The 26,817-nt window shown below is 39.2% G+C and overlaps 1 protein-coding gene and 1 pseudogene across 1 annotated transcript; both read right to left on the bottom strand.

The window, feature by feature from the left end:
• Window positions 1-6,340: 6,340 nt before the first annotated feature.
• Window positions 6,341-7,826, bottom strand: LOC122299518 (protein RGF1 INDUCIBLE TRANSCRIPTION FACTOR 1-like). Its single transcript, XM_043109876.1, has 4 exons — window positions 7,623-7,826; window positions 7,281-7,529; window positions 7,051-7,191; window positions 6,341-6,854 (listed from the first exon to the last, which is right to left on the bottom strand). Exons 1-4 carry the CDS (start codon window positions 7,623-7,625, stop codon window positions 6,504-6,506), a joined length of 744 nt encoding a protein of 247 aa, XP_042965810.1. The 5' UTR covers window positions 7,626-7,826; the 3' UTR covers window positions 6,341-6,503.
• A 3,614-nt stretch (window positions 7,827-11,440) lies between these two features.
• LOC122299036 lies at window positions 11,441-16,451 on the bottom strand (annotated as a pseudogene).
• Window positions 16,452-26,817: the final 10,366 nt, after the last annotated feature.

The following is a 26,817-nucleotide window of genomic DNA, read 5'->3' as shown; positions in this document are numbered from 1 at the left end:
GCTAGCATTTCAGATGATGAGATGTGGAAAAATCACAAGGAGGGAAAATCACGACTAGAAGCTTCACTCAACCTGAGCTAGTGGAATCCAAAGGAAAGAGAAGATGAACAGTGGGCTGACGTAAACTCTGTCAACACAATTAATCCCACCAGCCCAACAATAATTGCACCTGACAAAAGGATCAATATGAGCCCCGTATCTTAGTTTACTCAGAAGATCCTCTGCAAGGATCAACCTATTTACTCACCTCCATTCCCAACATTTCCCTCTTCAATGCAAAGCAGGATACCATTTATGAAAACCAACAAACAAATGCCAGCAAAAGACAAAGCAGTTGAAAAACCCAATGTCCGCCTAATCTCAAACCCATCAGTTTATCATCAAATCCTCAAGACTTTTGACTTTCTCAAGGAACCGAATCACATGGACCCAGCTGCCACTCAAAAGCCCATTGAAAATAAACTGACATCAAATCTCAGACCCATCATAACTGAGCTTCAGAGCGAATTCCCTCAAGCCTACTTCCAACTAAACCCCTATCTTCCAAATCCTTCCCGGTACCATCCTCCATCGCACTCCGCAAAGAAAAAAGAATCTACCCCACCAGATGAACCCAAAACCATTAAGTCTTCATGCACCTCTTCAAATTTGACTGAACAGATCCCTTCTGCACAACCAAAGCCATTGACCGAACCAATTTTGAACAACACCCTCTCATACCAATCTGGAGAAACATTAGCCAAAACTACCAAGAGAGGTCTTGATCATGATAGTGCGGAAATTCCTCCGAAGAAGAGAGTGGCTATTTTGAGAACAAATTTTTCAGACTATAACTTCATTTCTGAAACTGGAGACTTTGAAGATGCTGATCAGACATGGATCCCGAAGAAGAACGAACTCAAAAACCTGATCAAGATGAAAAAGAAACAGCAGAAGATCAAGAAGAAGGGAGATCATTCTGGAAAAGGAAACAATGCACCTGATGGTAACGAACCCTATGAATACTTTACTAATGAAGTTGTTGAATCACAAGTGGCTGAGGTGGTGGGCCCAAACCTGCCACCAACAGAGTTATGAGAATTTTATCTTGGAATTGTAGAGGACTTGCCCGACCTCTAGCAATGGGATGAGGGCCCAAATCAGGATGCATCATCTTGATTTAATTTTCCTATCTGAAACTCTTATAAGTGATGCTAATACGGCTAGTATTGTAAATAGGCTTGGCTTTTTTGATTTTGTACATGTGCCTCCCCCGAAGAAATGGGGAGGTTTGCTTTGTATGTGGAGACGTGGTGTTGTTGTGGAATCGGTCTATGTTGGTTGTAATATTATTGCTATGTTGGTCTACTCTGATCCAGTGTATAATCTGTGGCTTTTAATTTTAGCTTACTGTCATGCCCAACCTCTAGATAAGCAACCATTCTGGTCTTTAATCAACTCGATTGCCTTTTCTTTTTCGGGTCCTATTTTAGCTCTAGGTGATTTTAATTCTATACTCAGTCAACAAGAAAAAATAGGAGGTAAACCTTTTGCTTCTCCTTCAAATCCTTCTGGTCTTAGACTCTTCATGAACCAACAGGGATTAGGGGACCTAGGATATGCAGGTCTGAAATTCACTTGGACTAACAGAAGATTTGGTTTCAATCACATCAGAGAAAGACTTGATAGGGGCATTGCTAACACTAGTTGGAATCTCCTCTTCCCAAATGCTAGAATCAAACACATGCCCATTCACATTTCTGACCATGCCCCTATCCTCCTGGATACCTCTGCAGCCAAAAAATCAAGTAAATCCTTCAAATTTGAAGAATTTTGGACAAGAGACCCAGATTGCTTCTCGGTTATTAAAGAAAATTGGAAGACCTCTTTCTCGGGATCACCTTCCTTCATTCTCACCCAAAAACTGAAAACTGTCAGAAAAGCTCTTTGCATCTAGAATAAAGAGAGCTTTGGTCACATCCAATCTTCCATTAATTCTATCCATTGCCAACTGGCAAAAGTTCAACTTGAGGACCATTCTGACAGTAATTTGAATTTGGAGGAAAACTTGAAGCTTTGTCTTTATGAACAATTGAAAAGAGAAGAGATTCTTTGGAAACAAAAATCAAGATTGCAATGGTTAACCACTAAGGATCTTAACACGAAGTTCTTTCACATGACTGCCATTATGCGCAGAAGAAGGAATGAAATTTCTTTTCTCAAAGACTCTTCAAATCAATGGACAAGTGAACCAAATTCCATAAAAAATATGTTTCTTGACCATTTCAAATAGATCTTCACTTCCTCTGAACCCAATTCTCCTAAGAACCTTGAGAACCTTTTTCCCTAAAAAAATATCTCAAGCTAACAATGACATGTTGTGAAGAATTCCATCGGATTGCGAGATACATATTATGAAAAAAACTGTCGGAAATAGTCATTTTGGTCACTAAATTTTAGTCACAAAAACCCGTTTTTCTTGTAGTGATAATGGACACTATCAAGCAAACCCCTCCTTCAAAATCCCCTGGTCCAGATGGATTTACAGGTATTTTCTACAAACATTACTGGGAGATCATCAAAGAAGACTTCATTCATGTCATCAAGTATTTCTTCCTAATTGGGACCTTCCTGCAAGAACTTAACCACACACATATTGTTCTAATTCCCAAAACTGATTCCCCTAACACGGTAAATCAGTTTAGGCCAATTAGTCTCTCTAATGTGTGCTATAAGATTATTGCAAAAATTCTGGCCAATAGATTAAAACTAGTTCTTACTAGTTTTATATCCCCCTTCCAATCTGCCTTTATTCCGGAAAAATTCATCCAAGAAAATACGATCATAGCTCAAGAGATTTCCATTTTATGAAAAAAAACCAAAAGGAAAAAAGGTTTGATGGCGATAAAGATTGATATGGATAAAGCTTTTGACTACATAGAATGAGACTTTCTTTTTAAAGTCTTCAGATGTCTAGGGTTTCAACCAACCTGGATTAACTGGATCAAGGTTTGCATCACTATTGTCTCCTATTCTATTGTAATCAATGGAGAACCACATGGTTTTATTAAGCCTACTAGAGGATAAAGACAATGGGACCTTCTTTCTCCTTTTCTTTTTATCATAGGTAGTGAAGTCCCATCTAGACTCATCAATAGGGAAGAATACTTGGGTCATCTTAAGGGTATCAGGCTAGGAAGTAATGGCCCCATCATAACCCATCTTCTTTTTGCTGATGATCTCATTCTTTTTAATAATGCATCGACCTCAAATGCCAACTCCTTTCATCATTGCTTGGAAAAATATTCTGAATGGTCGGGTCAAAAAGTCAATAGAACCAAATCTTCCATTCATTTCAGTAAATCAACTCCCATGGAAATCAGTCGTGATATCAGATCGATTCTCAACTTCAAACTTTCCCCAAAAAATCTCAAGTATCTTGGGCTCTTATTGAATAGAGATAATAACATTCAAAAGCCCTTTGAAGATATCAAGGACAAAATCCAAAATAGATTAACAGGTTGGAAAGCAAAGCTTCTCTCGCAAGCAGGCAGGACTAGTTTAATCAAAGCAGTTGCAAGCTTCCAACCTATTCTATGTTCAGCACTCTCTTTCCTAAGAAAGTTGGAAAGAGCATTGATAGATCTCTTATGAGATTTTGGTGGGGATTTGATTCGAAAAAATCTCATAACTTCACCCCTAAGTCTTGGAATTCCATTTGTAAACCAAAATCAATGGGAGGTTTAGGAATGAGGACCACATCGAAGTTTAATAAGGCTCTTCTATGCAAGTTTGGTTGGTCCCTTCTTAACAATGAGTCAAATCTATGGGTCTCTTTTCTTTCAAACATCTATCTGAGGAACTTGAGCTGACAGGAAGCCATAATCAAACCCACAGATTTGGTTTTTTGGAAAAGTTTGATGAAACAAAAGGATTTTCTGATTGCAAGCTCCTGCAAGTAAATCAACAATGGTGTGGACACTTTAGTTTGGAAAGATCCTTGGATCCCTAGAAAGTCACTCCCCTTTCCCGAACCAGCTTCCATGAATACTTTGAAAGATCCTAAGCTTCGTATCTTTGAACTTACTCTTGAAGAACCAAGAAGATGGAACTCTCTTCTACTCCAGAATCTTTTTTCTCAAGAAACTGTCAGAGAGATTGAAAAAATCCCTTTGGCACAGTCGAATTTCACCAACTTGAGAGACAAAACTAGAAGGATCCATCATAACAGTGGTATTTTATTGGTAAAATCTTCTTATGCAACACTCACAATTCAATCACAAGATTCAAACAGCGTGCATCCTCCTCAGATTTGGAAAAAGTTATGATCCTTACACATGCAAGATCGGGTTAAAATTTTCACTTGGAAAGTCTTTCACAACATTCTTCCCACAGGAGTTTGTTGAAACCTTATCTCTCTCTTTCTGAGGATCAAACTCTCTGTCCACTCTATCAATCAGTTGAGGAATCCATTTCCCATCTTTTTCTATCATGTTCTTACTCGAGGATTCTGTGGCGTCAATCATCCTGGCCTCTAGATTCTAAATCTGTGGTAGGACAGGATATCTCTTCTTGGATTCTTACTATTTTAGATCCGACTTTGAATCTCTGCATTCCTTCTAAAGACCTACATTCTTTCCAACTCTTTGCCATCATAGCAATGGATAATATTTGGTTTTATAGGAATCAGATTATTCATGGGTCTCAATCCATTTCAATCAATCTGTTTGTGGAAAAAGTCCTCAGGATTTACAAAGAGCATAGGCAAGCCTGGGATAGGAAAGAAAGTGACAACAATCTTCATTGGTGTCCCCCATCTATAGATCATATTTCTATTTCTTTTGATGTTGCTGTGCGTCAATCTAGAAGTACAACCTTAGCTGTCTGTCGAGATCATCTAGGTAACCTTGTAGGATGCAGAACCCAATTCACTAGAAGCTATAACCTGAACTGTGGTGAGGCCCTAGCAGCCCTTATAGGTATCGGAATGGCATCAAAAAAAAAAATTGGATGAATATTGTCATTGAAGGGGACTATCTGGTAGTAATCTCAGGCTTGAACAACCATGCAAAAAATACTGACTGGATTATTGAAGCCATGACAAATGATGCAAGAGTAATGTTTGAAAAATTTGACAGTTGGAAAGCAATTAAAGTACATCGATCGCAGAATCGACGAGCGCATTCCATTGCGCAGTGGGCATCTACAAATTAAGTGTTTAAAAATATACTCAGGATCAAGATACCACAATGTCTTCTGGAGTTCCACTATGGCAAGGATCCACCTTTTTGAACCAGATGTTTTTTTTAATGCTTTCAAGTTTATTTAGTCTCTTTTCTATATGTAAGAACAGTTATGATTAAGTAACGCAAGCATTCCGTTTTGAAGGAAAAAAAAAAAAAAAGATTACTAGAGTAACACAATGGGGTCCTTAAATAAGAAAATTCTTCTTATTATCCTTACACTTCACACACTACACTTATTTTAATTTTTTTTATTTTTTTATAATAAATATGTAGTGTATAGAGGATAAATAGAATAATTTAATTAATTTAATAAGAATAAAATAAAATAAAAAATAAAAAAAATAAAAAATAATATTTTAATATATAAAATATGTGATATAAAATGATAGGTAGCATTTCCCCTTAAATATACCGCAATATTAACGGAAATCACTAACATGAGTACTCTAACTCGCATCTGTTGGCTTCTCCTTTTTCCTTACAAACCAAAAGAAAAAAAAGAAAACACTTTACAGGTCAGAAACAATCATAAATGATATACAGTGACCTTTTCGTCTTTGTGTGTATGTATATATCCTTGATGTTAAAACTGTGGAGGATTGACTGGTCAGATTACAGCCCTCGCTCTCTCTCTCTCTCTCAAGAGTGATGGCGTACGTAATTAAAGTAGCTAGTAGTCAAAGTTAGAGGAAGCGCCTTTAGTAGCTCCATCATGAGAAGGCGACAAAGGTTATATATAGGGCTTACTGCTTAGCAATTACATCAATTATATTTCTGTTTCGGTTTATGCACATTAATTATAGGACAACTCACGTGTTCCCTTTTCGTCCTTGTATTTTTGGTGTGTACAAAATGTCTTTGCATGCAGTACTCATTGAATAAATATACCATAAATAAAAACTTGTGCAAATGAATCTGGCCGGCCGGCCTGTACTAATTAATAAACAATTGCATGTGTGGTACAGAAAAGACACTCTAATTCTGGACCTCAATATTTAATAACGTTATTAATAAATATATTATATTAATATATTCATGAAGAAAAACCTTAGTAAAATGTACAGACCATAACTTGGAATTGGGAATCACGTGATACCAATTAAGACAAAACCCCCGACCAAGCAACTAAACTAACATGATATATAAAATTCAACTTTCAGAGAGAGAGAGAGAGAGAGAGAGAGAGAGAATTAATTTGTTGAAGGATTCAGTCAAATTATCAAATAAAATTCAAACTGTAGCTAGTGATAAGAAGTGATGATTTTTGGCTTTGTCTAATTAACACAGAGGAGATCTGTGCGGTATGCCCTTTCTTCTACTACTCATGCTAGTACCCATGTCCTCGTGATCAGAAACCCTATTAGCCGATCTTGCACACAGATAAAGTCCGCTTCTTTTCTTCCTGACGATTTTATTCTGAGTGTATGCCAGATGACTCATATTCTCGGACCCTGATGAGCCCGTGGAAGGTTCGTACTCACAGTCCAGAAGAGTGGAATGAGGTGTCTCATTTGTCATCTCCTCGTCTCCCATGTCTTGTGGGATCAGGAAATCGGGGCTTAGTTGTAGAGAATGGCATGTACTCAGGTATGGAGAGACGTCCTTACAGTGCTTCAGCACAAAATCCACCTACATATATACATAATTCGGAATCAAAAAACGAAAATTCTCTCTACGTATATGATCATATTATCAATTTTTAGTTTATAACCTTAATTATTAATTGGATATGCATGTCTAAGAAATTAATTAAATCATGAAAATACTTTATTACTTATAATTAATCTAACCGTAATATATAGAACGTACTCTATCACCAGATTACCTTGCACCCTAGAGAGCAATGGATAAAGGGTTCTTGGAGGCTTCTGTCACAAGAAGTGCAATAGTTCCCGGACCCCTTAAATTGCCTGTTTTGAGGTCTCTTCTTGATAAACACCACTTTGGCACTATTGATTGTGTAAGCCTAATGGAGTTACAGCAAAATTAGCAATATCTATATATATATGTTGGAATTATAATTGGAATTATTAACTTCTGTTTAACTTGGGTAACCTGAACGTTGGAGCAGTCTATGAGCTTCTGAAGGTCTTCGAGCCTGACAACATCATGATATACATAACGACGAACCTGAAGAAGTCGATGGAATCGATGTGAAGGCAAACAATGGGGGCAAATACTTGTACAACAATCCAAACAGCATATATTTTTCTCATTCTTCTTTGCTGTTTCGTGGTAGGAACACCCAACAAAGAACTTTTGCGCGTAGAGGGCTTCCAACCATGCAGGCTTCTGAATTCCGGCCTATATGCGCCATCAAAACCAAAACCACCCATGAATATGTCCATATATAAAAACTTTGAGAGAGAGAGAGAGAGAGAGAGAGAGAGAGCATACCATGATCACATAAACGTTTCAGAGTCGGCAGACTCCCTTTGAGCTGCACTTTCCAAACGTAGGGGCCGGTGTGAATCGGAAGAGAGGAAGAGAGAGAGAGGGAGACTAGGGCAAGGAGAACATGAGTATTTATGGAGGCTCACAAGAGAGGAAAGGGGATATATTTATTACTTGGAGAGGTACACATCATTTTGTCAATAAGGGGGTCTTGCCATATGAGAGAGAGAGAGTGTGTGTGCGCACATTTAATATACGAAGTAAGATATGGGGGGAACGTGGGCGCTGTTCCCGTGTCTCCAAGTTTTATTTTTCATTTTTATAACTTTTAATTAAAATTATTCTTGTAATGATCTCCTTGGCTAGAGAGCTCAAGTTCTAAACTAAACAAACTGATCTTCTTGAATTAGGAGCGCGCTGCATGCCTATTTTATCTTCTTTGATTCTCGTATTTAATTGGTGAAATTGGTCGGAACCATTTGCATTAGGACTTTGAAACAGAGAAAGAAATATATATGTGTGTGCGTATAATATGTATACGAAAGTTATACGTTTGTCAACCTACGAGCCAAGTAATTGCCAAAAATGAGATAAAAAGTAATTGGTCATCGATACAGTGTGTCGGGTTAATGCAAAGTATTAATGTTAGGCATAAGTTTCAAATTAAATTTATAATTTTTGTACTATAAATTAAAAAAGTCTTATTTTTCTCTTTTAAATATATATATATATATAATTAGTATTGTTCGCTAGATGTTGTCTTTCTGCACATCGATCGCTCACTGTTCTGTACTTTTCAGTTATTATTCCTAACATTAATTAATAGCTAGTTATTCGTATGACTTCAAAGCGAAGTAATAAGCTGATGATAAGTACTAGAGCTAGCACTAGTACATATATATATATATATATATGCATATGCCACTCGAATGGTATTTAATTGTGAGATTATATTGACTATAGTGGTTAATTTGATAAAAAAAAATATTAGAAAATCATAAATATATAGAAATTAAAAATAAGAATTAATTAACCTTCTCCTTCAATCGCGTTACGTATATGAAGCAATTAATACAAGTTTTGGGCTGGAAACTTCACTGAGATACTGAGTGTATAAGTCAACACATGAATTTCATGATGACGAGGTTTCTAATCAGTTTGGTTGCAATTTTCAACCCCAACCAAGATTAATACGTACATATATATATTAATATTGTGTGCGCGCCCGCATATCATGTACCTCGGTTGGGTGTCATGACTAGGTCGAACCTGGGAAACAAACTATCCTTGCGTGCCCTTTGTGGGGCTGGATCATTTGGTACAAATGCTACGTACTGGCTGCATATATGGTGCATATATATATATAGCTAGAGTTCTGTATATATGTCATTAGTCCTAGGAATCAAATCTAATTTATAATATTCAAATTAAGTCTTCTTATAGGTAACCAATTAAACACATTTCATGCATGAATAATCTGATGCTATACATATGCAATTGTTGACTAAAGCCAGCATGCAAGTGCGCGCTGTTTCGCAACACTAAAAAAGGTATCGATCGAATTCGGAATTCCGTGTATCGGCCGGCCAGAATCACCAATTAATGCTCCGGCATCACTGGCCTAAACATTGACACGATGATAATAAGAAAGCCACAACAAATTAAGACATGTACAAGGAAACCCGGTTGTTGGGTAATCAAACATGGCAACATAAAAAGCCAACCACTCCACTAAGAAGCTAAGCTAGCTGTTGCCTAATTAATAATAATACCATTATTGTGGTCTCGTCATGCACAAACATTTGACAGACAAAAACAACTCACTAAGCACTAGTAAGCAAAATTAATGACCCGATTTAAAACGGGGGCTTTAATGCTAATTTTGAGGGCGACCTCGCTTGTTGAGCCTCTATGACTAAACATTATTAATTAATAGGATTGTGCTGCGTCAGACATATTATCTTAAGAAATGATATTTACAGTCATATAGATATATATATATATATAATAAAATCTTTACATTGATATTAATTTTGGAATCTAGATCAGGAAGGAATTTGGGCTTAGAGTTTGAAATTTAGATTGTTCGATCGAGCAAGGAAGGTTTTAGAACTATTAATATTGTTTCTTAATTATATATAGGCTAATTATAAAATCTACATGAGTAGATCATCGAGGTGATCAGTATATGCAATTAATTAAATATGTGGATTAATATTTAATTTGGATTAATGTTTAAATCAGTAAACGTACGTATACTCATGATAGGAACTTTTCTGATCTTTCTTATTCTCCGATCCTTTGATCATTTCCTTAAGATCGAGTTGTATTACTGACAAAATAGAAGTGTACTGTTTACAGCGCATGATGAGTACTATAACTTGTGAGACCCATGCATTAGTCCATATTACAATAATATTCAAATTAGACCAATATTGCGATACCTTTTTAATTATAGCAGTACTTCATGTAAAAGCATTCCGCAATAATAGTGTTTTGGCCGGGTATATATGTTATTTACAATTCCAACAAAAATATAATTAGTACTCATGTTCTGGAAAAATAAAAAAATATAATTAATAGTACTATCTTATCATATATATGTGACTCTAGCTAGCTCAAGTATGAGCCACAATTTGAATAGCTCGCAAACCTTTACCCAATGTTTGTAGTCTTTTTCAAATTAAAAGACCTATTCCAGGAGAAAATGTAAGCCATATGATGAGAAAAATGTTAAATCTAGACACCCGTTTTTTTTTTTTTTAATTTTTTTAGGGCAATTTTGATACCCATTTGCAACATAGACGAAAAAAAAAATCTACAAAAAGAAACCAAAACGAAAAAAGAAATTAATAAAGTAATCAAAGCCCCGGCCGGCCTGCAAATCTGAAAATCTAGGATGGAAGTAAACTTTTGGACGGTAAAAGCTGCATGATGTAGATCAAGATGATTAGCAGCACCGACCAAAGAAAGTTTATAATTGCATGCGTTGGATCGGTTAATAATAATCAAATCATGACTTAACAATTAGTAAAATTAAACATCTTTAAAACTAAAAAGAAAATGCTTAATTTGCAACAAATTAAAGAGGTAGCCAAGTACTCCACGTGCCATGAAAAGCAGGATCGTGGAATTATTTATTCAAAGCAAGAAACCCGGCCACGTGCAAGACTTGTGAAATAATTTAAAGCAAAGGCTAGTGCTTAGGAAATGACCAAATATTCCCCGATAATATTCTTTTTGTTTGGTGGTCAAAGGTCAAAGATCGGACGTTTAAAGAGAAGTTTGATCAGGCTAATATTATACAAAGAACATATGGAAGGTCTGTCAGCGTGTGAGCCGCACGTGGGGTCTCTCTGCCACTGGTCATGTGTAAGACTCTTTTAAATTTGTATTTTTTTAAAAAACTAGGATGATGACCAACTTTTTCTTTGTTTTTAAAGGGTTGGACAGAAAAGAATGCACACACATATATGGCTGGACAACTTCACCATGAGTTTTCATTGTTTAGACGTAGTTGCATGCTCTTTTGCTTATAAGGGCTGTGTCACACATGGACGATTTTTTCATTGTTTACCCCTAAATCTCATTCACCCTTCATTTTGGTATAATATCATAGCATTGTTGGTGATAATGGTAGTGGGAGTTGTTCTGTAGAAAGAACGCCTGAATCACACTCTCCCTCCCCTCCCCTCCCCATATCATGAACCCGGTCCTTTTCGGAAGTGAATCTGGTACACAAAATTGTTTCACTTGGTCTGCTTTTCAACACAAAAATGAGCCCAATTTGCCAATTCGCTCATTGATTTACTACGTGTATATATTGGTCCATCACGTTTCCACACCATAATCATTAATCAATAATAGAATGCATGGCTTTCTATTTGGCCTTTACGCACAACAAATCTGACCAATATCACAGATATTTTTCCCCTAAACTAGACACTAAGCTATTGCCATTTTCACTCTTGGTAATAACTTCACAGCTACCCCCACGTCATCACATTATCAGGCCTGCTTATTTTAAACCTATTAATGCAAAGCCACAAAATAGGATGAAATTTAAAAAGGCAGGTACGGAAAAATGAAAAATCAAATACATCAAAACTAGTTTTGAGGCTTCTGAGCAGAAAACATGATGAAAAAATGCTGAATTTTGCTAGAATGGTTTGTAAGACCACATGATGTGCACAAGTCCTTGATCTCTTCCTCTGTCAAGTAGTTATAGTTCTGCCGAATCCTCTGCCCCTCAGGAAAAATACACGGTAAATATCAGCCTTGATGTCATATAAGAGTTGTTAATTAAACTATCCATCAAAACATTCTTAGATCCCATGATTGCTTGAACAATTATGTAATAGATCCACCCATAGATGGACAGCTAAGGCAGACATCACCTGAGACTAGTAGTAGTCTCTGACCAAAAAGTAACTTTTGGGTCGTGAAATACAAGAAAGAAGAGTGTGGGAATATGACAATATAATGGAAAGTCATTTGGTTATAGGTGCACATTCTCATGGAGAATGATTCTCCATGGCACAAGCAATTAAGAATAACACACTAGATTGACTTCTCTTTTAAGAGGTGAATATAGATTAGACCCCAGGAAAAAAATTTCTTAGTTATAATGGAATGGTATGGACTGTTTAGGGATTACAATTATGTTAGTGAAGAAGTTTCATTTGAGAGCTCTTTCTCATTTATGAGAAGAAACACAACCAAATCTCAATATGGATCCACTGCAGCTCTTTTGCAATTGGTCAAATGGTAAGACTAGTTTAATATTTACAGGGCCTCTGTCAATTAGAAAATCGCCAAGCCAATGAAGCACATGCAGTCCATGAAAATATATTAAAACCACCCAAGTAGGATTTATATATGTCTATGATTGATCAGACTCAGAAAGCATTGAACAAGTATTACCTCCCTGAAAGAGCGTAATATTCGGGGAGTGGATGAATTGTACCGCAAAAATGTGATTCCCACAAAAACTCCACCACTTTGCAGTATATGAGTGATTTCGGCAACCTGACAAGTATATGCATTTGGAATATCATTTGTTCAACATGTACTTTTAACAGGGATAAATCCATGTAACAAGAGAAAATAGAACATTAAAAATACAGCATGACATGGTTTTTCTCACGGTCTTTCCGATGATGGCGGACAGGAAAACAGAAATAATCTTTTTTTCTTTAAATGTTTTAAATCATAACAAACACGACTTTTTTTCAGCAAGTTATCCAGGCTCTTTAAACAGTTTACTAGTCTCCCGACATGTGTAGTCATTCCATTACACACATACTAGAAATCAAACTAGTCTCTCGATATGTGTAGTCATTCCATTCCACACATACTAGTCTCCCGACATGTGGAAAGATCCAAACTTGAGCCAACATTTCCATATTTTTTGTGCATCCATGTCAAATATTGAGCAACTCAGACCAACTCAATTCTAAATGTACATAGTGTGGAAACATTATTATTGGCTTGAAGTAGAGGAATGGTTGACAATTACCCAAAGCCCAGTTAGCCATACCACTGACAAACTTCAGAAGAAAATTAAAGGAAGAAACTATATTTACAACATTATGAGGAGATGGGCAGCAATGCAAGGCTGCCGCAGAATAAACAGAATCAACTGAGCTTGATGAAAAGGGAAGCCTAGAAACATCTGCCCTTACAACAGCAAGATAACTGCATAATATCCCATATATGAATACCAAATGCTTTTATGTTGCAGAAGCCATTGTAAGAATTATAAACAAGGGAAGTAAAACAGAGAAGAGAGAGTTTGAACTGATTGGCTTGCTTGCCGTTTGTATTTCATTATGTTGTATTTATAGCATATTACATGTAACAAACATTAGAAAATTAAGGAGTTCAAAATACATTTTATAGCTAACTTTATCCCATTGTTTGAATCAAAACATAATGAGGAAAGTCTGGAAATGGATCGTTTGCTTCACCACTTCTGATCTGATCCGATGTTTTCTCCCTTAATTCTCTTAACTGCTCTTCAGCTTCAGTACAATTGCTTGAGTGATCTGATTTCCTTGATTCTCTCAACTGATCATCGAATGCTCTAACAACCATAACCAGATAGTCTACAAAGTTTAAACGAACTTACATATTTAAAAGAGTGTCACCACTCTTGATGAAATCATATAGCACTAACAAAGTATATTTTCAGAAAAGTCAAGTGCAATGACTCTAGAATAGGTTCCAAATTAGGCAAACTTTCTAGAAAACAAACCACTCCCACAGCTAACATCTACTAGAAGATCACCTTCGGAAGATTTGAAGTACTCTCGAGCCATTTGTAACTGCACTGGATATGAAATTCTAAATAATTAGTAAAATATAGAATGCAATGGACTTGGTAAAACAATGATGCATTATTACAATAATAGCTTGAGATTAATTACACTCCATCAGATGAATATACAATTTAAAGGATACATTATCTTTTCAAGATCATAATGAGACTCCATAAACCAACATATAATAAAGTTGCTTCCATTGCTTGTTCAATCTTAAGAATCACCCACATGAAGCATTTTGTAGAAATTGGTACATTTGAACCATACTAAGAGCCAACAAAAGCATACCTCTTCATCAGGCCTAGGGAACCCACTTCTATTGAAATTCTAACACTAGCCTCTAGCCCTCTTTCATACAAGAATAAAACAAGTGGACTCCTACAAAGGTGCAAGCTCCAGAGGTAAGACATATCCAAATAACTCATGATAAGAGATCGCAAAATCTAATATCCAAAACATGGTCTACTTTTCACTTTGTAACACTTGATCAAAATCCAGCAAAAAAATAAGCAGCATAATACACCTTTTATGCCAGGCAAATTTTTTAGGGATAACCCATGATCCCAAAGGACCAGGGGTAGTGCCATTTGGTCATAAGGCCATTGGCATAAATAAGCAGTATAATACACTTTCTTTAAAAGATAATAAGATCTGGAAAAGCATCTAGAGAAAAGTATCAAGCAATGAAACTGGGTTTGGAATCTATCTTTTTCCTATCAGTCTGAAATGATGGCTTCTGTTCATAAAATATTCATCTAAACGCTTATATAGAATCAATTTTACAAGCATCAAAAGTCATGAAATTCTCTTCATTGTCTTTTCTGAATAGAAAATCACTTTAGGTGTACCAGAATAGCTCATTCATAGTTGGTTTGACTCATTGTATCCCCTCAAACCAATAGTAACTGCAAGATCAAGATAGATGTCTTTTGTGGAGAATGACTTATTGCATCTTATACATTTGAAACCAGACAGGTAAATTTCTGGACTGCAGGGTTCAAAGGTATTAAGCCAAACGTCCAGGCTAAAAGAGACAATAAAATCTGAACCAGTTGCAAGAGACATCCAAAAAACAAAACAAGCATATGTACCTGCAGGTATCACATTATGTATTCTAACTTACAAGTTAGTACCTGGGGGACCTTTCCTTATCAGTGGTTCATAACATACTAGGCATGCAAACAAGTCTACTTCTGATTTCTGATTCTGTTGAGTGCCTAAGTCCTATTATCAGATGCTTATTTTAATTACTATATACTATTGAAATCGACAACCATATGATCAAGAAGGAAAAAGAGGCAGTTAAGTTACAGCATTCAAGAGAATGCATCAATAACTTAATATAGAAGGACTGAGATGTGACACCAATGTGAGCTTAATAATGATTCTATAATGCGGAATTAAACACTTAATAAGAATCAAAACTGAAAATATACAAGAAATTGTACTTCCAGCCTTTGATGCTTATTCATACTTTCTCATTGTTTCTCTCTCTCGTTTTGGCACTTCCAAGCTCTACTCACTCTATTTAGATGGTGCAAGACTGAAGGGATTGAGTTGAGTGAGTTTGGGGACCAAACCGTACTATTTACAGCCAAAGCTTCCATCAAACTTTAGTGGTTACGTGTCCCACGTGTTCAATTTATCATGGGCAGTTCCAACGTTCTACAAACATGATGAAGACTCAGATGTGGACCATTTCAAGAGCTCCTAAAATCAAGGGGAGCTGGAGAGTCGTTCCTACAAATGGTCTCCATGAAAAATAGTCAACATTCTCCCACTTGGTTCACACTTCTAATCTAATGTCTCATCTTAAACTCATCGATAATCTGTAATAAGTAATAAGTACATGAATAATGGTGATAAGTCCTCAATTGACGACTATTACCTTTCCATGTATTACTATGTATTTATTTCTTAAATATCATAATTTATGTGGCAACAATTTCTTAATGAATAAACCCTATGTTTATTCTTGGTCCAACCCTATGTTTACTTCAACTCCCACTATTGTTGTTCTTGACCATAAAAATAGCAGCTGAATTATCGCAATATATTCTCAATGGCTTAGTGATAGAGTCCATGACTCTAAGTCTAGAGATGAAACTCTTAAACCATACATCATGTGAAGTAGCCTCGAAACAAGAGACGAACTCAGCTTCCATAGTGGAAGTGGCAATCAAAGTCTGCTTGACACTCCTCCATGATACAGCTCCACCGGTCATAAAAAAATGTATTCTGATGTTGATTTGCATGAATCAATACAGCCAGTAAAGTCAAAATCTGAGTAGCCAATTACTTCTAGATTGTCAGTCTGTCTATGCATAAGCATGTAGTCTTTGGTTCCTTGAATGTATCTCATTACTTTCTTTGTAGCTCTCCAGTGGTCTAAACCTGGATCATTCTGATATCGTCCCAACATTCCTACAGCAAATACAATGTTGGGTCTTGTGTAGACCTGAACATACATTAGGCTTCCAACAGTAGAAGCATATGGAATGTTCTTCATTTGTTCTCTTTCAAGGTCATTCCTTGGACATTGGTTCAAATTAAACATATCACCATTCACAATGGGGGCTACACTTGGTGAAAAATCATTCATTTGAAATCTCTCTAAAACTTTATTAATGAACGTTCCTTAATGCCAATGACAAAAGAAACCTCACCCATATCCTTTATATCGAAATTTTTAGAGAGAAATTTTTTCACCTCATGTAGCATACATTTGTTATTGGTTGTTAGTAAAATGTCATCCACATACAAAACAAGAAAACATATTTTACTCCCACTGACCTTCTGATATATACATTGATGCATTATGTTTTCTATAAAACTGAATGAAGAAATTATATTATGGAATTTCAAATACCATTGACGGGATGCCTGTTTTACACCGTATATGGACTTCTTAAGCTTGCAAACCAATTGCTCACCATCACTAGAGGGGAATCCTTCAGGTTATTTCATGTTAACCTCTTCCTCTAGATCTCCATTGAGAAATGCCGTTTTCACATTCATTTGTTGCAACTCTAAGTCAAAAAGGGCTATTAATGTCAAAATAACGAGCAAGGAATCTTTCTTAGATACAAGAGAGAAAGTCTCTGTGTAATCAATTCATTCTTTCTGAGTGAATCCTTTAGCAACTAGTTTTACCTTATATATCTCAATATTACCCAATAAGTTTTCTTTTTATCTTAAAAACCTATTTACATCCAATGGTTTTTATCCCATTAGGCAACTCAACAAGATCTTATACTCCTTTACTCTTCATAGAATTCATTTCTTTTTTCATGGCATTGTACTATAATTCCGATTCTTTGCAACTCATGGCTTGTGAAAATGACTCGGGATCATTTTTTACTCCAGTGTTTTAGTCAGACTCTTGTAGATACACAACATAATCATCAGGAATTGCTGATCTCCTGGGCATAATAGATATTCTTAATGTTGTACCATCATATCCTTAAGAAGTATGTGGTTCAACTTGTTGTTCAAAAGCTCTTGGCAACTCTTGAACCACTTGATCTACTAGAATGTTGTCAGCAGCTTGTGAAACTTCAACGATTGATTGTTCAACACCAGTTTGTACTTGAGGGGTGCTGTAAATAATAATAACCAATCTATCACTTGAGGTGGAAGGTTGAGATTCTAAATTATCATTTTCAGAAACTATGTTCCTGGTTTGATCTCTCCCACTGATCAAGTCATTTTCAAGAAATTTTACATTTCTTGATTCCACAATCCTAGTGCTATGAGATGGACAATAAAATCTGTAACATTTAGACCTTTCAGCATATCCAATGAAATACCCACTAATGGTCCTTGGGTCTAGCTTCTTCTCTTGTGGATTATAAATTCTCACTTCAGATGGATATCCCCCAACGCGCATATGTCGCAAACTCGATTTCCAAATTTTCCATAATTCAAATGGTGTTTTAGGAACAACCTTGGTTGGAACTCGGTTTAATATATATATACTCCTGTCTTAAGTGCTTCAGGCCACAAGGATTTAGAAAGATTGGAGTTGTTAAACATACTCCGCACCATGTCCAATAATGTTCGGTTTCTTCTTTCTGCTACACCATTCTGGTCCGGTGAATTAGGCATGATATATTGGGCAAGAATACCATGCTCTTGAAGAAACTTTACAAATGACCCAGGTGTTTGTCCATCCTCTGTGTATCTACTATAATATTCTCCACCTCTATCTAATCTCACTATCTTAATTTGCTTACCACATTGTTTCTCTACTTCAACCTTAAAGATTTTAAAGGCGTCTAATGCTTCATTCTTATTATAAAGCATGTAGAGATACATATATCATGAGTAATCATCTATAAAAGAGATGAAGTGTTTCTGACCATGTGAATCCATATCTGGACTACATATATCAGTATGTATGATTTCTAATATGTCCGACCTTCTATTGGCACATTTCTTTGACTTGTTGGTTTGCTTTCCCTTTATACAGTCCATACAAGTCTCAAAATCAGTAAAATCCAGAGTATTTAGTTGTCATTCATTTACTAATCTTTTAACTATTTCTATGGAGATACGACCTAATCTCCGGTGTCACAATTTTGAGGAATTCTCATTGATAACACATCTATTAGTGCCAGTGTGAACATGCATTGAATCATAAGTGGTATTGTTTTGTAAATTAATGTAGTAAAGACCATTAGACAATGTTCCATTTCCAACACAATCAAATTTATAAAATAAACTAAATGATGAATTTGAAAAATTAAAGGAATATTAAAAAATAACAAGCTTTGAAACTGAAATAATATTTCTTGAAAAACTTGAAACATAAAAGGTCTTTTCTAACTTCAAAACAAATCCAATACTCAAAATTAAATAGCAAATTCCTATAACTTCCACATGCGAGCCCATCTTGTTTCCTGATAAGATGTTTTGCTCACTTTCCACCGGCTTCCTTAGGTTTTGCAAACCCTACAAGGAATTTGAAATGTGGATTGTTGATCCAGAGTCAATCTACCATGTGTTAATATTGACATTAACCATATTAAATGTGATGACCCGCCTTTGAGTGTATTTTCGCTGAAATGGTTGTTTTTATTTTAATTAATATATTAGTTATTTATTTTAATTTATTTGCGTTTTAAAATTGGTTTTTAATTTAATTGATGTTGTGTTTTATTTCTTTTAGTTGTTTTTGTGGTTTTTAATCTTTTCCGGCGGTTTGTTTCGTTTTCCCGGAGTGAGGATTGGACCTCATTTCTTTTCACATCTTTTTCCTTTTTCTCTTTTTTTTTTTCCTTTTTTCTTTTTCCCTTCTTTTTCTTTTTTCTTCTTTTTCTTTTTTTTCTTTCTCTTTCCCGCGTCCGAACCCCCCCCGATCGGCTCTCTCTCTCTCCTCCCTCTCCCTCACGCCGATACCTTCTCTCTACCAGCCCACCGCCGTCCGGCCACCACTCGGCTCGCCACCAGTCCCATTTTCTTCCCCTCCCTCCGGCGCACCACCCCTCCAAAGCCCACTCCCAACCGGCCGGCCCTTTGGCCGGAAAAGCTCCAAGAAGGGCGCACGGATTTTGCTCCGATCCGCCACCGTTGCTCCACCTCCGGCCACCACTTCTTCACCACTTCATCACCGACTCCTTGCCGTCCTAATCCACCCATTTCCGGCCTCCAACGACCACCGGAACAGCTCCTACGAGCTTAGTTTCCAATTTGGGTTTTTTGGCCATTTTCCGGCGATTCCGCCGCCACCCACGGCCGTTCATCACTTCCAATAACTTCACAACCATCCCTAGACCATTCCCTATCAATTTCGTGTCCTAGTTTGTCCCCGTTCAAAAGTGGATTTTTCACAACCCACGGCCACAGTGAATTTTCACTGTGACGTTGCTTTTCCGGCGCCGTTTGCAACGCCGCGTGTTTTCTAAAATTGCCATATAGCGCTGTAAGTATTTTTCAAACCCTATTTCTGATTTAAATATATATCACTCATTCAATTTATTTATTGTTGTTGGTTGTTGATTTCGGACTGAGTCCGAGGAGTTTCGGGGGTCGGATGGATGGAGGACGGAGTTGTCTGTTTAATTGTTTTATGTTGTTTGATTATGCATTGTTATGGCATTGCATGGTGCATGCACGTGTGTTTGTGGAATTGTGTGAAAAGCCTGTGTATTGGCGTGAGTGGTTTACGGGTGCGTGTGTATCACGACCCCAAGCCGGGATGAGGTATTATCCCGGTGGAGCTCCTCTGGTCACTCGGGAGCGGAATAAACTGAGTGATGTCCCCTGAGTTGTCGCTAGACGACGGGAGCGGGGGTTAGGGGTTGCTTGGCTACGAACGCGCCGGGCGCGGAACCGGGCATCGCCCTACGCATCGACTACGTGGCCCTTCGCTGGTGAGGGCTAGAGGATGCTTGGCTACGCATGCGCGGGGCGTGGAACTGGGCATCGCTTGTTAGGTGTCACACGCGTGGTGGTACTCTGCAGTGTGGCACTGGAGCCAGGGTGTGCGGATGACCCCTAGGGGAGGTCATGGTGCACACGGTTAAAATTGGATAATGGTTTGAGAGGCCAAATGGGACTTTTGGCGTGGTATTGGGCCAAATGGACTTTTGGCGAGATATTGGGCCAAATGTGACTTTTGGCGTGTTAGTTAGAAAGGTTGTGTGTTTTTGGGCCAAATGGGTTTTTGGCGTGTGTGGAAAACTGGTGTTTTATGGGCTTTGTGCATTGGGCATGTTTCATGCATCTTGTTTGAGTTTTATGTGTTTTTATCTGGTAGTGTTTGGGTTTTACTTGCCTGCGGTACCATTCTTGGTTCCGTAGCTTTTGGTGCAGAGTTAGAGGACGAAGAGGAGGAGGCTGAGCCCGAGGATGCGGCTCCGCCGGGTTGCTAATGCTATGTTTTATATTTGTTTAAAACTGTATTTGTGTTTTGTAATATTTTAGCTATGTAAGTTTTAAACAGCTTGTATTACGTTAAGAAAAATTCTGGTACTTAGTTATGACTTCATTATCCGCTGCGTGTTTCTCTGTACACATATGTTGCCTTGCACACACTCGGCACCCGTCGATGGGATGGTGACCCGGGTTGTCACCATCCGGACGTCTCAATTTCCCCGTGTTCAGGCGTGGGGATTTGGGGGCGTCACAGGTGGTATCAGAGCGGTTTGGCTCTGGGTAAAACCATGTGTCCCGTAGGTAGTACCAGAATGTTTTTTTTTTAAGTTGTGTTTTAAAATTTATGTTAAGTATAGTTGTTTTATTTGTTTTATTTGTGTGAGCTTGTTTGCTTGTTTTTATTTATTTAGTTATGTTTTTGCATGTTGGTTTCTTTTGTTTTTTTGCCGTGTAGTGTTGTTTTTTGTTTTGTTGGTTTTATGATGGTTTTATTTGTTTTCTTAAAGGAGGGTCAAGAGTGGTGTTGTGGCAGGATTATGGGGAGACCAAGGAAAAATACTCAGGAGCCACGGGACAATACCTCCAGGGATGACTCCATAGCCGAAGCAATTTGGCAGATGACGGAGTTTATGCAACAGAGTGCGAGGTCTCAACAGGCAGGGCCTTGGCCACCACAAGGACCTTGGCCACCACAAGGAGGTCCTTGGCCACCATCAGGAGGGCCTTGTCCACCATCAGGAGGGCCTTATCCACCGTCAGGAGAGCCTTGTCCACAACAAGGAGGGTATTGGCCACAACCAGGAGGTCCCTGGCCATATCAGGGAGGGCCTTGGATGTATCCAGGAGGGTCCAGTAGCATGGTGCAAGCCGGATGCACCTATGAGCGCTTCTTGGCGCATAGGACTCCACACTTCACTGGAAATGAGGATCCACTTCAGGCTGGAAAATGGATCAAAGATCTGGAGAAGACTTTTGAGGTGTGTGGGTGCACTGAGGCACAACAAGTACTTTACACCAGCTATCTCTTGCAAGGTACCGCTTCTGATTGGTGGGATACCAAGAGGGTGCTGTTGGAATCTGAACTGGGATCTTTCGCTGCGGTGACCTGGCAGCGTTTCAAGAAGGAGTTCAATGACCGCTTCTTTCCCGCATCGGTAAGGAAGCAAAAGGCAAGAGAGTTCTCCAATCTGGTCCAAGGGGGCGCGACAGTGGAACAGTACGCCCGGAGGTTCATAGAACTTGAGCGGTTTGCTCCTCACCTTGTCGCCACTGAGGAGATGCGAGCAGATCGTTTCCAGGAGGGGCTGCGTCATGACATACGCCGTATGGTGGTCAGCCATCGGATATCCACTTTTCAGGAGTTAGTGGATGTGGCCACCCTTGTAGAGCGGGAAAATAATCTGAGTATGGGCTCCCCTCCAGGGCATAAGAGGCGGAGTTTCTCTGGTGAATGAAGCAGCTCGGGTTCGCCCCAGAAATTCGTTCAGCGGATCGGAACTCGACCTCAAGCATCCTCAAGTGTTCGCATGGGAGGACGTGTGCCTGTTTGTGGAGCTTGTAATAGAGCTCATGAGGGCGAGTGTCGGACGAGTAGCGGACCCCAGTGTTATCAGTGCGGCCAAGTGGGACATATTGCTCGGGATTGCCCCGTTAGAGTCCAAGGAAGCCGTGGAGGTAGACACGGTGGAAGAACCAACCCGAGACAAGCAGTGCAAGCCCGGGTTTATGCTGTCACACCCGGAGAGGTGGATGATGAGGCACCAGCGACACATGATGCTGGAGTAATCACAGGTATGGATTAATTTAATTTTTAAGTTGGATTTAATTTTTGGTGCATTTGGTTTCTTCGTTGTTTTTTTTGGATTTCATGGGTTGTGTGTTTGGTTCAGGAAGAGTCCGTTTGTATGAGTTTTATGCTTGTACTTTGTTTGATTCCGGTGCTTCACGATCGTTTGTATCTTCCACGTTTGCTCGGGTGTGTAATTTGGTCACGGAACCGTTGCCGAAGGCTATGGTAGTGGCTCTACCCGATGGCGAGATGGTGTGGTGTTCCAAGGTTGCTTTGGGATGCCCGTTAAATTTTGAGGGAAGATTCCTTGATGCTGATTTGGTGGTGTTCAAGCTGTCGGGTTTTGATATCATCCTCGGGATGGATTGGCTATACCGATATTCTGCGAGTATTAATTGCAGAAGTCGGATAATTAGCTTTCAGCTTCCAGATGGTGATTGTCTGGAATTTGTGGGGAGTAGATTAAAAGAAAAGCCAATGATTATATCGGCGATTCAGGCAAGACGAGAGATTGCATGGGGAGCGGATGCATTCTTGGTGCAGATGGTGTCCACGCCGTCTGAGAAGAAGTCTTTGGCAGACATCCCAGTTGTGGAAGAATTCCCCGATGTGTTTGTGGATGACTTGCCCGGACTACCCCCTGTTCGGGAGATGGAGTTTGTTATAGATTTGGAACCTGGAGCGGCTCCTGTGCATAAAGCTCCTTATCGCATGGCACCGGCTGAATTGAAAGAGTTGAAGACTCAGTTGCAAGAACTGGTAGAGAAGGGATTTATTCAGCCTAGTACGTCGCCGTGGGGTGCACCAGTTTTATTTGTTAAGAAGAAAGATGGAACCCTCCGTATGTGCATTGACTATCGGGAATTGAACAAGGTGACCATCAAAAATAAATACCCTCTCCCGCGGATTGATGATTTGTTTGACCAGCTTCAAGGAGCAGCCGTGTTCTCTAAGATTGATCTGAGGTCGGGATACTAACAGCTGAGAATCAGAGACCAGGATGTGCCTAAAACTGCTTTCAGGTCGAGGTATGGGCATTATGAATTTAAGGTGATGCCGTTTGGGTTAGCTAATGCCCCTGCAGCGTTCATGGATATGATGAATCGAGTGTTTCGACCTTATCTGGATTCCTTTGTGGTAGTATTTATTGATGATATACTGATTTATTCCCGAGATGTTGAAGAGCATGTGTATTATCTTAGTCTGGTACTTGAGAGATTGAGAGAACACCAGCTATACGCCAAGCTCAGCAAGTGTGAGTTCTGGTTGGAAGAAGTCAAATTCCTTGGGCATGTAATTTCCCGGGGCGGAGTGGCAGTTGATCCTAGTAAGGTAGAAGCCATTTTGTCATGGCAGCGCCCGACTACAGTACGTGAGATCAGGAGTTTCTTGGGGCTAACCGAATACTACCGAAGATTTGTAGAGGGTTTTGCTCGCCTATCCGGACCTCTCACAGCTTTGACTCGGAAGAATACAGAATTTGTTTGGTCAGAGAAGTGTGAGAGAAGCTTCCAGGAATTGAAGAACAGGTTGACAACGGCACCAGTGTTAGCACTCCCAGAATCGCATAAGCCATTCGTAGTCTTCAGTGATGCGTCTAAGTTTGGTTTGGGTTGTGTCCTTATGCAGGAAGGACGGGTTGTAGCCTATGCATCTCGTCAGCTAAAGGACCATGAAAAGAATTATCCGACGCATGATCTAGAATTGGCTGCGATTGTTTTTGCCCTTAAGATCTGGCGGCACTTCTTGTATGGGGAAGCTTGCGAGGTATTTACTGATCATAAGAGCTTGAAGCATTTGTTTTCCCAGAAAAATCTGAATATGAGGCAGAGGCAATGGCTGGAGCTAATCAGTGACTATCAGTGTGAGATCAAGTACCATCCGGGGAAGGCTAATATAGTTGCTAATGCTTTGACCCGGAAGTCACACTTGGAAGATGAAGCCGAGCCGTCAGAATTGGAATTGTTGCTTTGTGGGATGAGAAGGCTCCTTATAGAGAGTTCGCAGCAAGTAGAGATTTTGTCTTCAGTTCTTGATATTCGGGTAACTGATTTTGAAGAATTGAAAACTCTCCAAAGAAAGGATCTGAAGCTGCTGAACATCAGGAAAAGAGTCTGAAAATCTCGAGGGCCGTTGCATTATAGCATGGATAATGATGGGATACTTCAGTTCCGAGATCGCAGAGTGGTCCCAAAGGACTCAGATTTCAAAGAACGGATCATGACGGAAGCTCATGCGGTCCCGTATTCAGTTCATCCCGGCAGTACAAAGATGTATCAAGACTTGAAGAAAAATTACTGGTGGGATGGAATGAAGAAGGACGTTGCCTTATATGTGGAGAAATGCCACACGTGCCGTCAGGTGAAGGCCGAGCATCAGAGACCTGCAGGTATGCTCCAACCCTTCCCTATTCCTGAGTGGAAATGAGATGATATCACGATGGACTTTGTGGTGGGTTTGCCGAGAACGCCTAGTGGGAAGAATTCTGTTTGGGTGATTGTGGACCGGTTAACGAAGAGTGCTCATTTTCTGCCTGTTAATAACACCGACTCTTTGGGTAAGTTGACCCGCTTGTATGTCAAAGAGATAGTGCGACTACACGGCGTACCAAAGAGTATAGTGTCGGATCGAGACCCGAGGTTTACGTCGCAGTTCTGGAAGAGTTTGCAAGCAGCTTTGGGTACTAAGTTGAAGTTCAGTACTGCTTATCACCCGCAGACAGACGGCCGGTCAGAGCGCACCATTCAGACCCTGGAAGACATGTTGCGAGCATGTGTCCTGGAATTCCAAGGGAGTTGGGAAAATCATTTGCCACTCATCGAGTTTGCCTACAATAACAGCTTCCATGCGACCATTCAGATGGCTCCCTATGAAGCTCTTTATGGGAGAAAGTGTAGGTCGCCCTTGTGTTGGGATGAAGTTGGGGAGAGTAGGGTAATTGGACCCGAAATAATTCAAGAAATGCAAAGCCAAGTCCGGATCATCAGAGACAAAATGGCGGCAGCTCAGAGTCGCCAGAAAAGCTACGCTGACACCCGGAGGAGAGAGTTGTCTTTTGAAGTTGGTGATTGGGTTTACCTTAAAGTCTCTCCCATGAGAGGTGTTAAGCGTTTTGGTAAAAAGAGAAAACTAGATCCGAGGTACGTCGGCCCTTTTCAGATTCTGGAGAGAGTAGGGTCCGTCGCCTATAGAGTTGCTTTGCCAGATTATTTTAGGGATGTTCATGATGTCTTCCACGTATCATCCCTGAAGAAGAGCTTTGGACAGCAAGAGCCACGTTTCGTCGACCCAGCAGGTATTCAGTTGCAACCGGATCTCACTTACGAAGTTGTTCCGTCGCAGATTTTGAATTGGAAGGAGCAACAGTTGAGGTCCAAGACGATACCTTTGGTTAAAGTGGCTTGGGGAGATCCGTTGGCACAAGACTTCTCTTGGGAGCGAGCAGCGGACATGAGGGAGCAGTACCCGTATTTGTTCGAATAAGGAAGGTATGTGTCTTTATCTTGATCACAGTTGGTTTATGTGCTTTCTTGTGGCTTGCTTTAAGTTGGTGGTTGATTTGCAATTTCGAGGACAAAATTTTTTTTAAGGAGGGGAGGATGTGATGACCCGCTTTTGAGTGTATTTTCGCTGAAATTGTTGTTTTTATTTTAATTAATATATTAGTTATTTATTTTAATTTATTTGCGTTTTAAAATTGGTTTTTAATTTAATTGATGTTGTGTTTTATTTCTTTTAGTTGTTTTTGTGGTTTTTAATCTTTTCCGGCAGTTTCTTTCGTTTTCCCGGAGTGAGGATTGGACCTCATTTCTTTTCACATCTTTTTCCTTTTTCTCTTTTTTTTTTTCCTTTTTTCTTTTTCCCTTCTTTTCTTTTTCCTTTCTTTTTCTTTTTTCTTTTTTTTTTTTTTTTCTTTCTCTTTCCCGCATCCGAACCCCCCCCGATCGGCTCTCTCTCTCTCTCCTCCCTCTCCCTCACCCCGATACCTTCTCTCTACCGGCCCACCACCGTCTGGCCACCACTCGACTCGCCACCGGTCCCATTTTCTTCCCCTCCCTCCGGCGCACCACCCCTCCAAAGCCCACCCCCAACCGGCCGGCCGTTTGGCCGGAAAAGCTCCAAGAAGGGCGCACGGATTTTGCTCCGATCCGCCGCCGTCGCTCCACCTCCGGCCACCACTTCATCACCGACTCCTTGCCGTCCTAAC

This window comes from Carya illinoinensis, chromosome 16, assembly GCF_018687715.1.
Source record: "Carya illinoinensis cultivar Pawnee chromosome 16, C.illinoinensisPawnee_v1, whole genome shotgun sequence".
Taxonomy (NCBI): Eukaryota; Viridiplantae; Streptophyta; class Magnoliopsida; order Fagales; family Juglandaceae; genus Carya; species Carya illinoinensis.
Note: the sequence above shows the minus strand (reverse complement) of the source record. Positions and strands in the feature narration are given on the sequence as shown.

Coding starts and splice junctions, on each gene's coding strand:
- LOC122299518 (XM_043109876.1), bottom strand. Junction 7,192..7,280: donor TAGACTGCTCCAACGTTCAG/GTTACCCAAGTT, acceptor TAACTCCATTAG/GCTTACACAATCAATAGTGC. Junction 6,855..7,050: donor ATTGCTCTCTAGGGTGCAAG/GTAATCTGGTGA, acceptor GTATATATGTAG/GTGGATTTTGTGCTGAAGCA.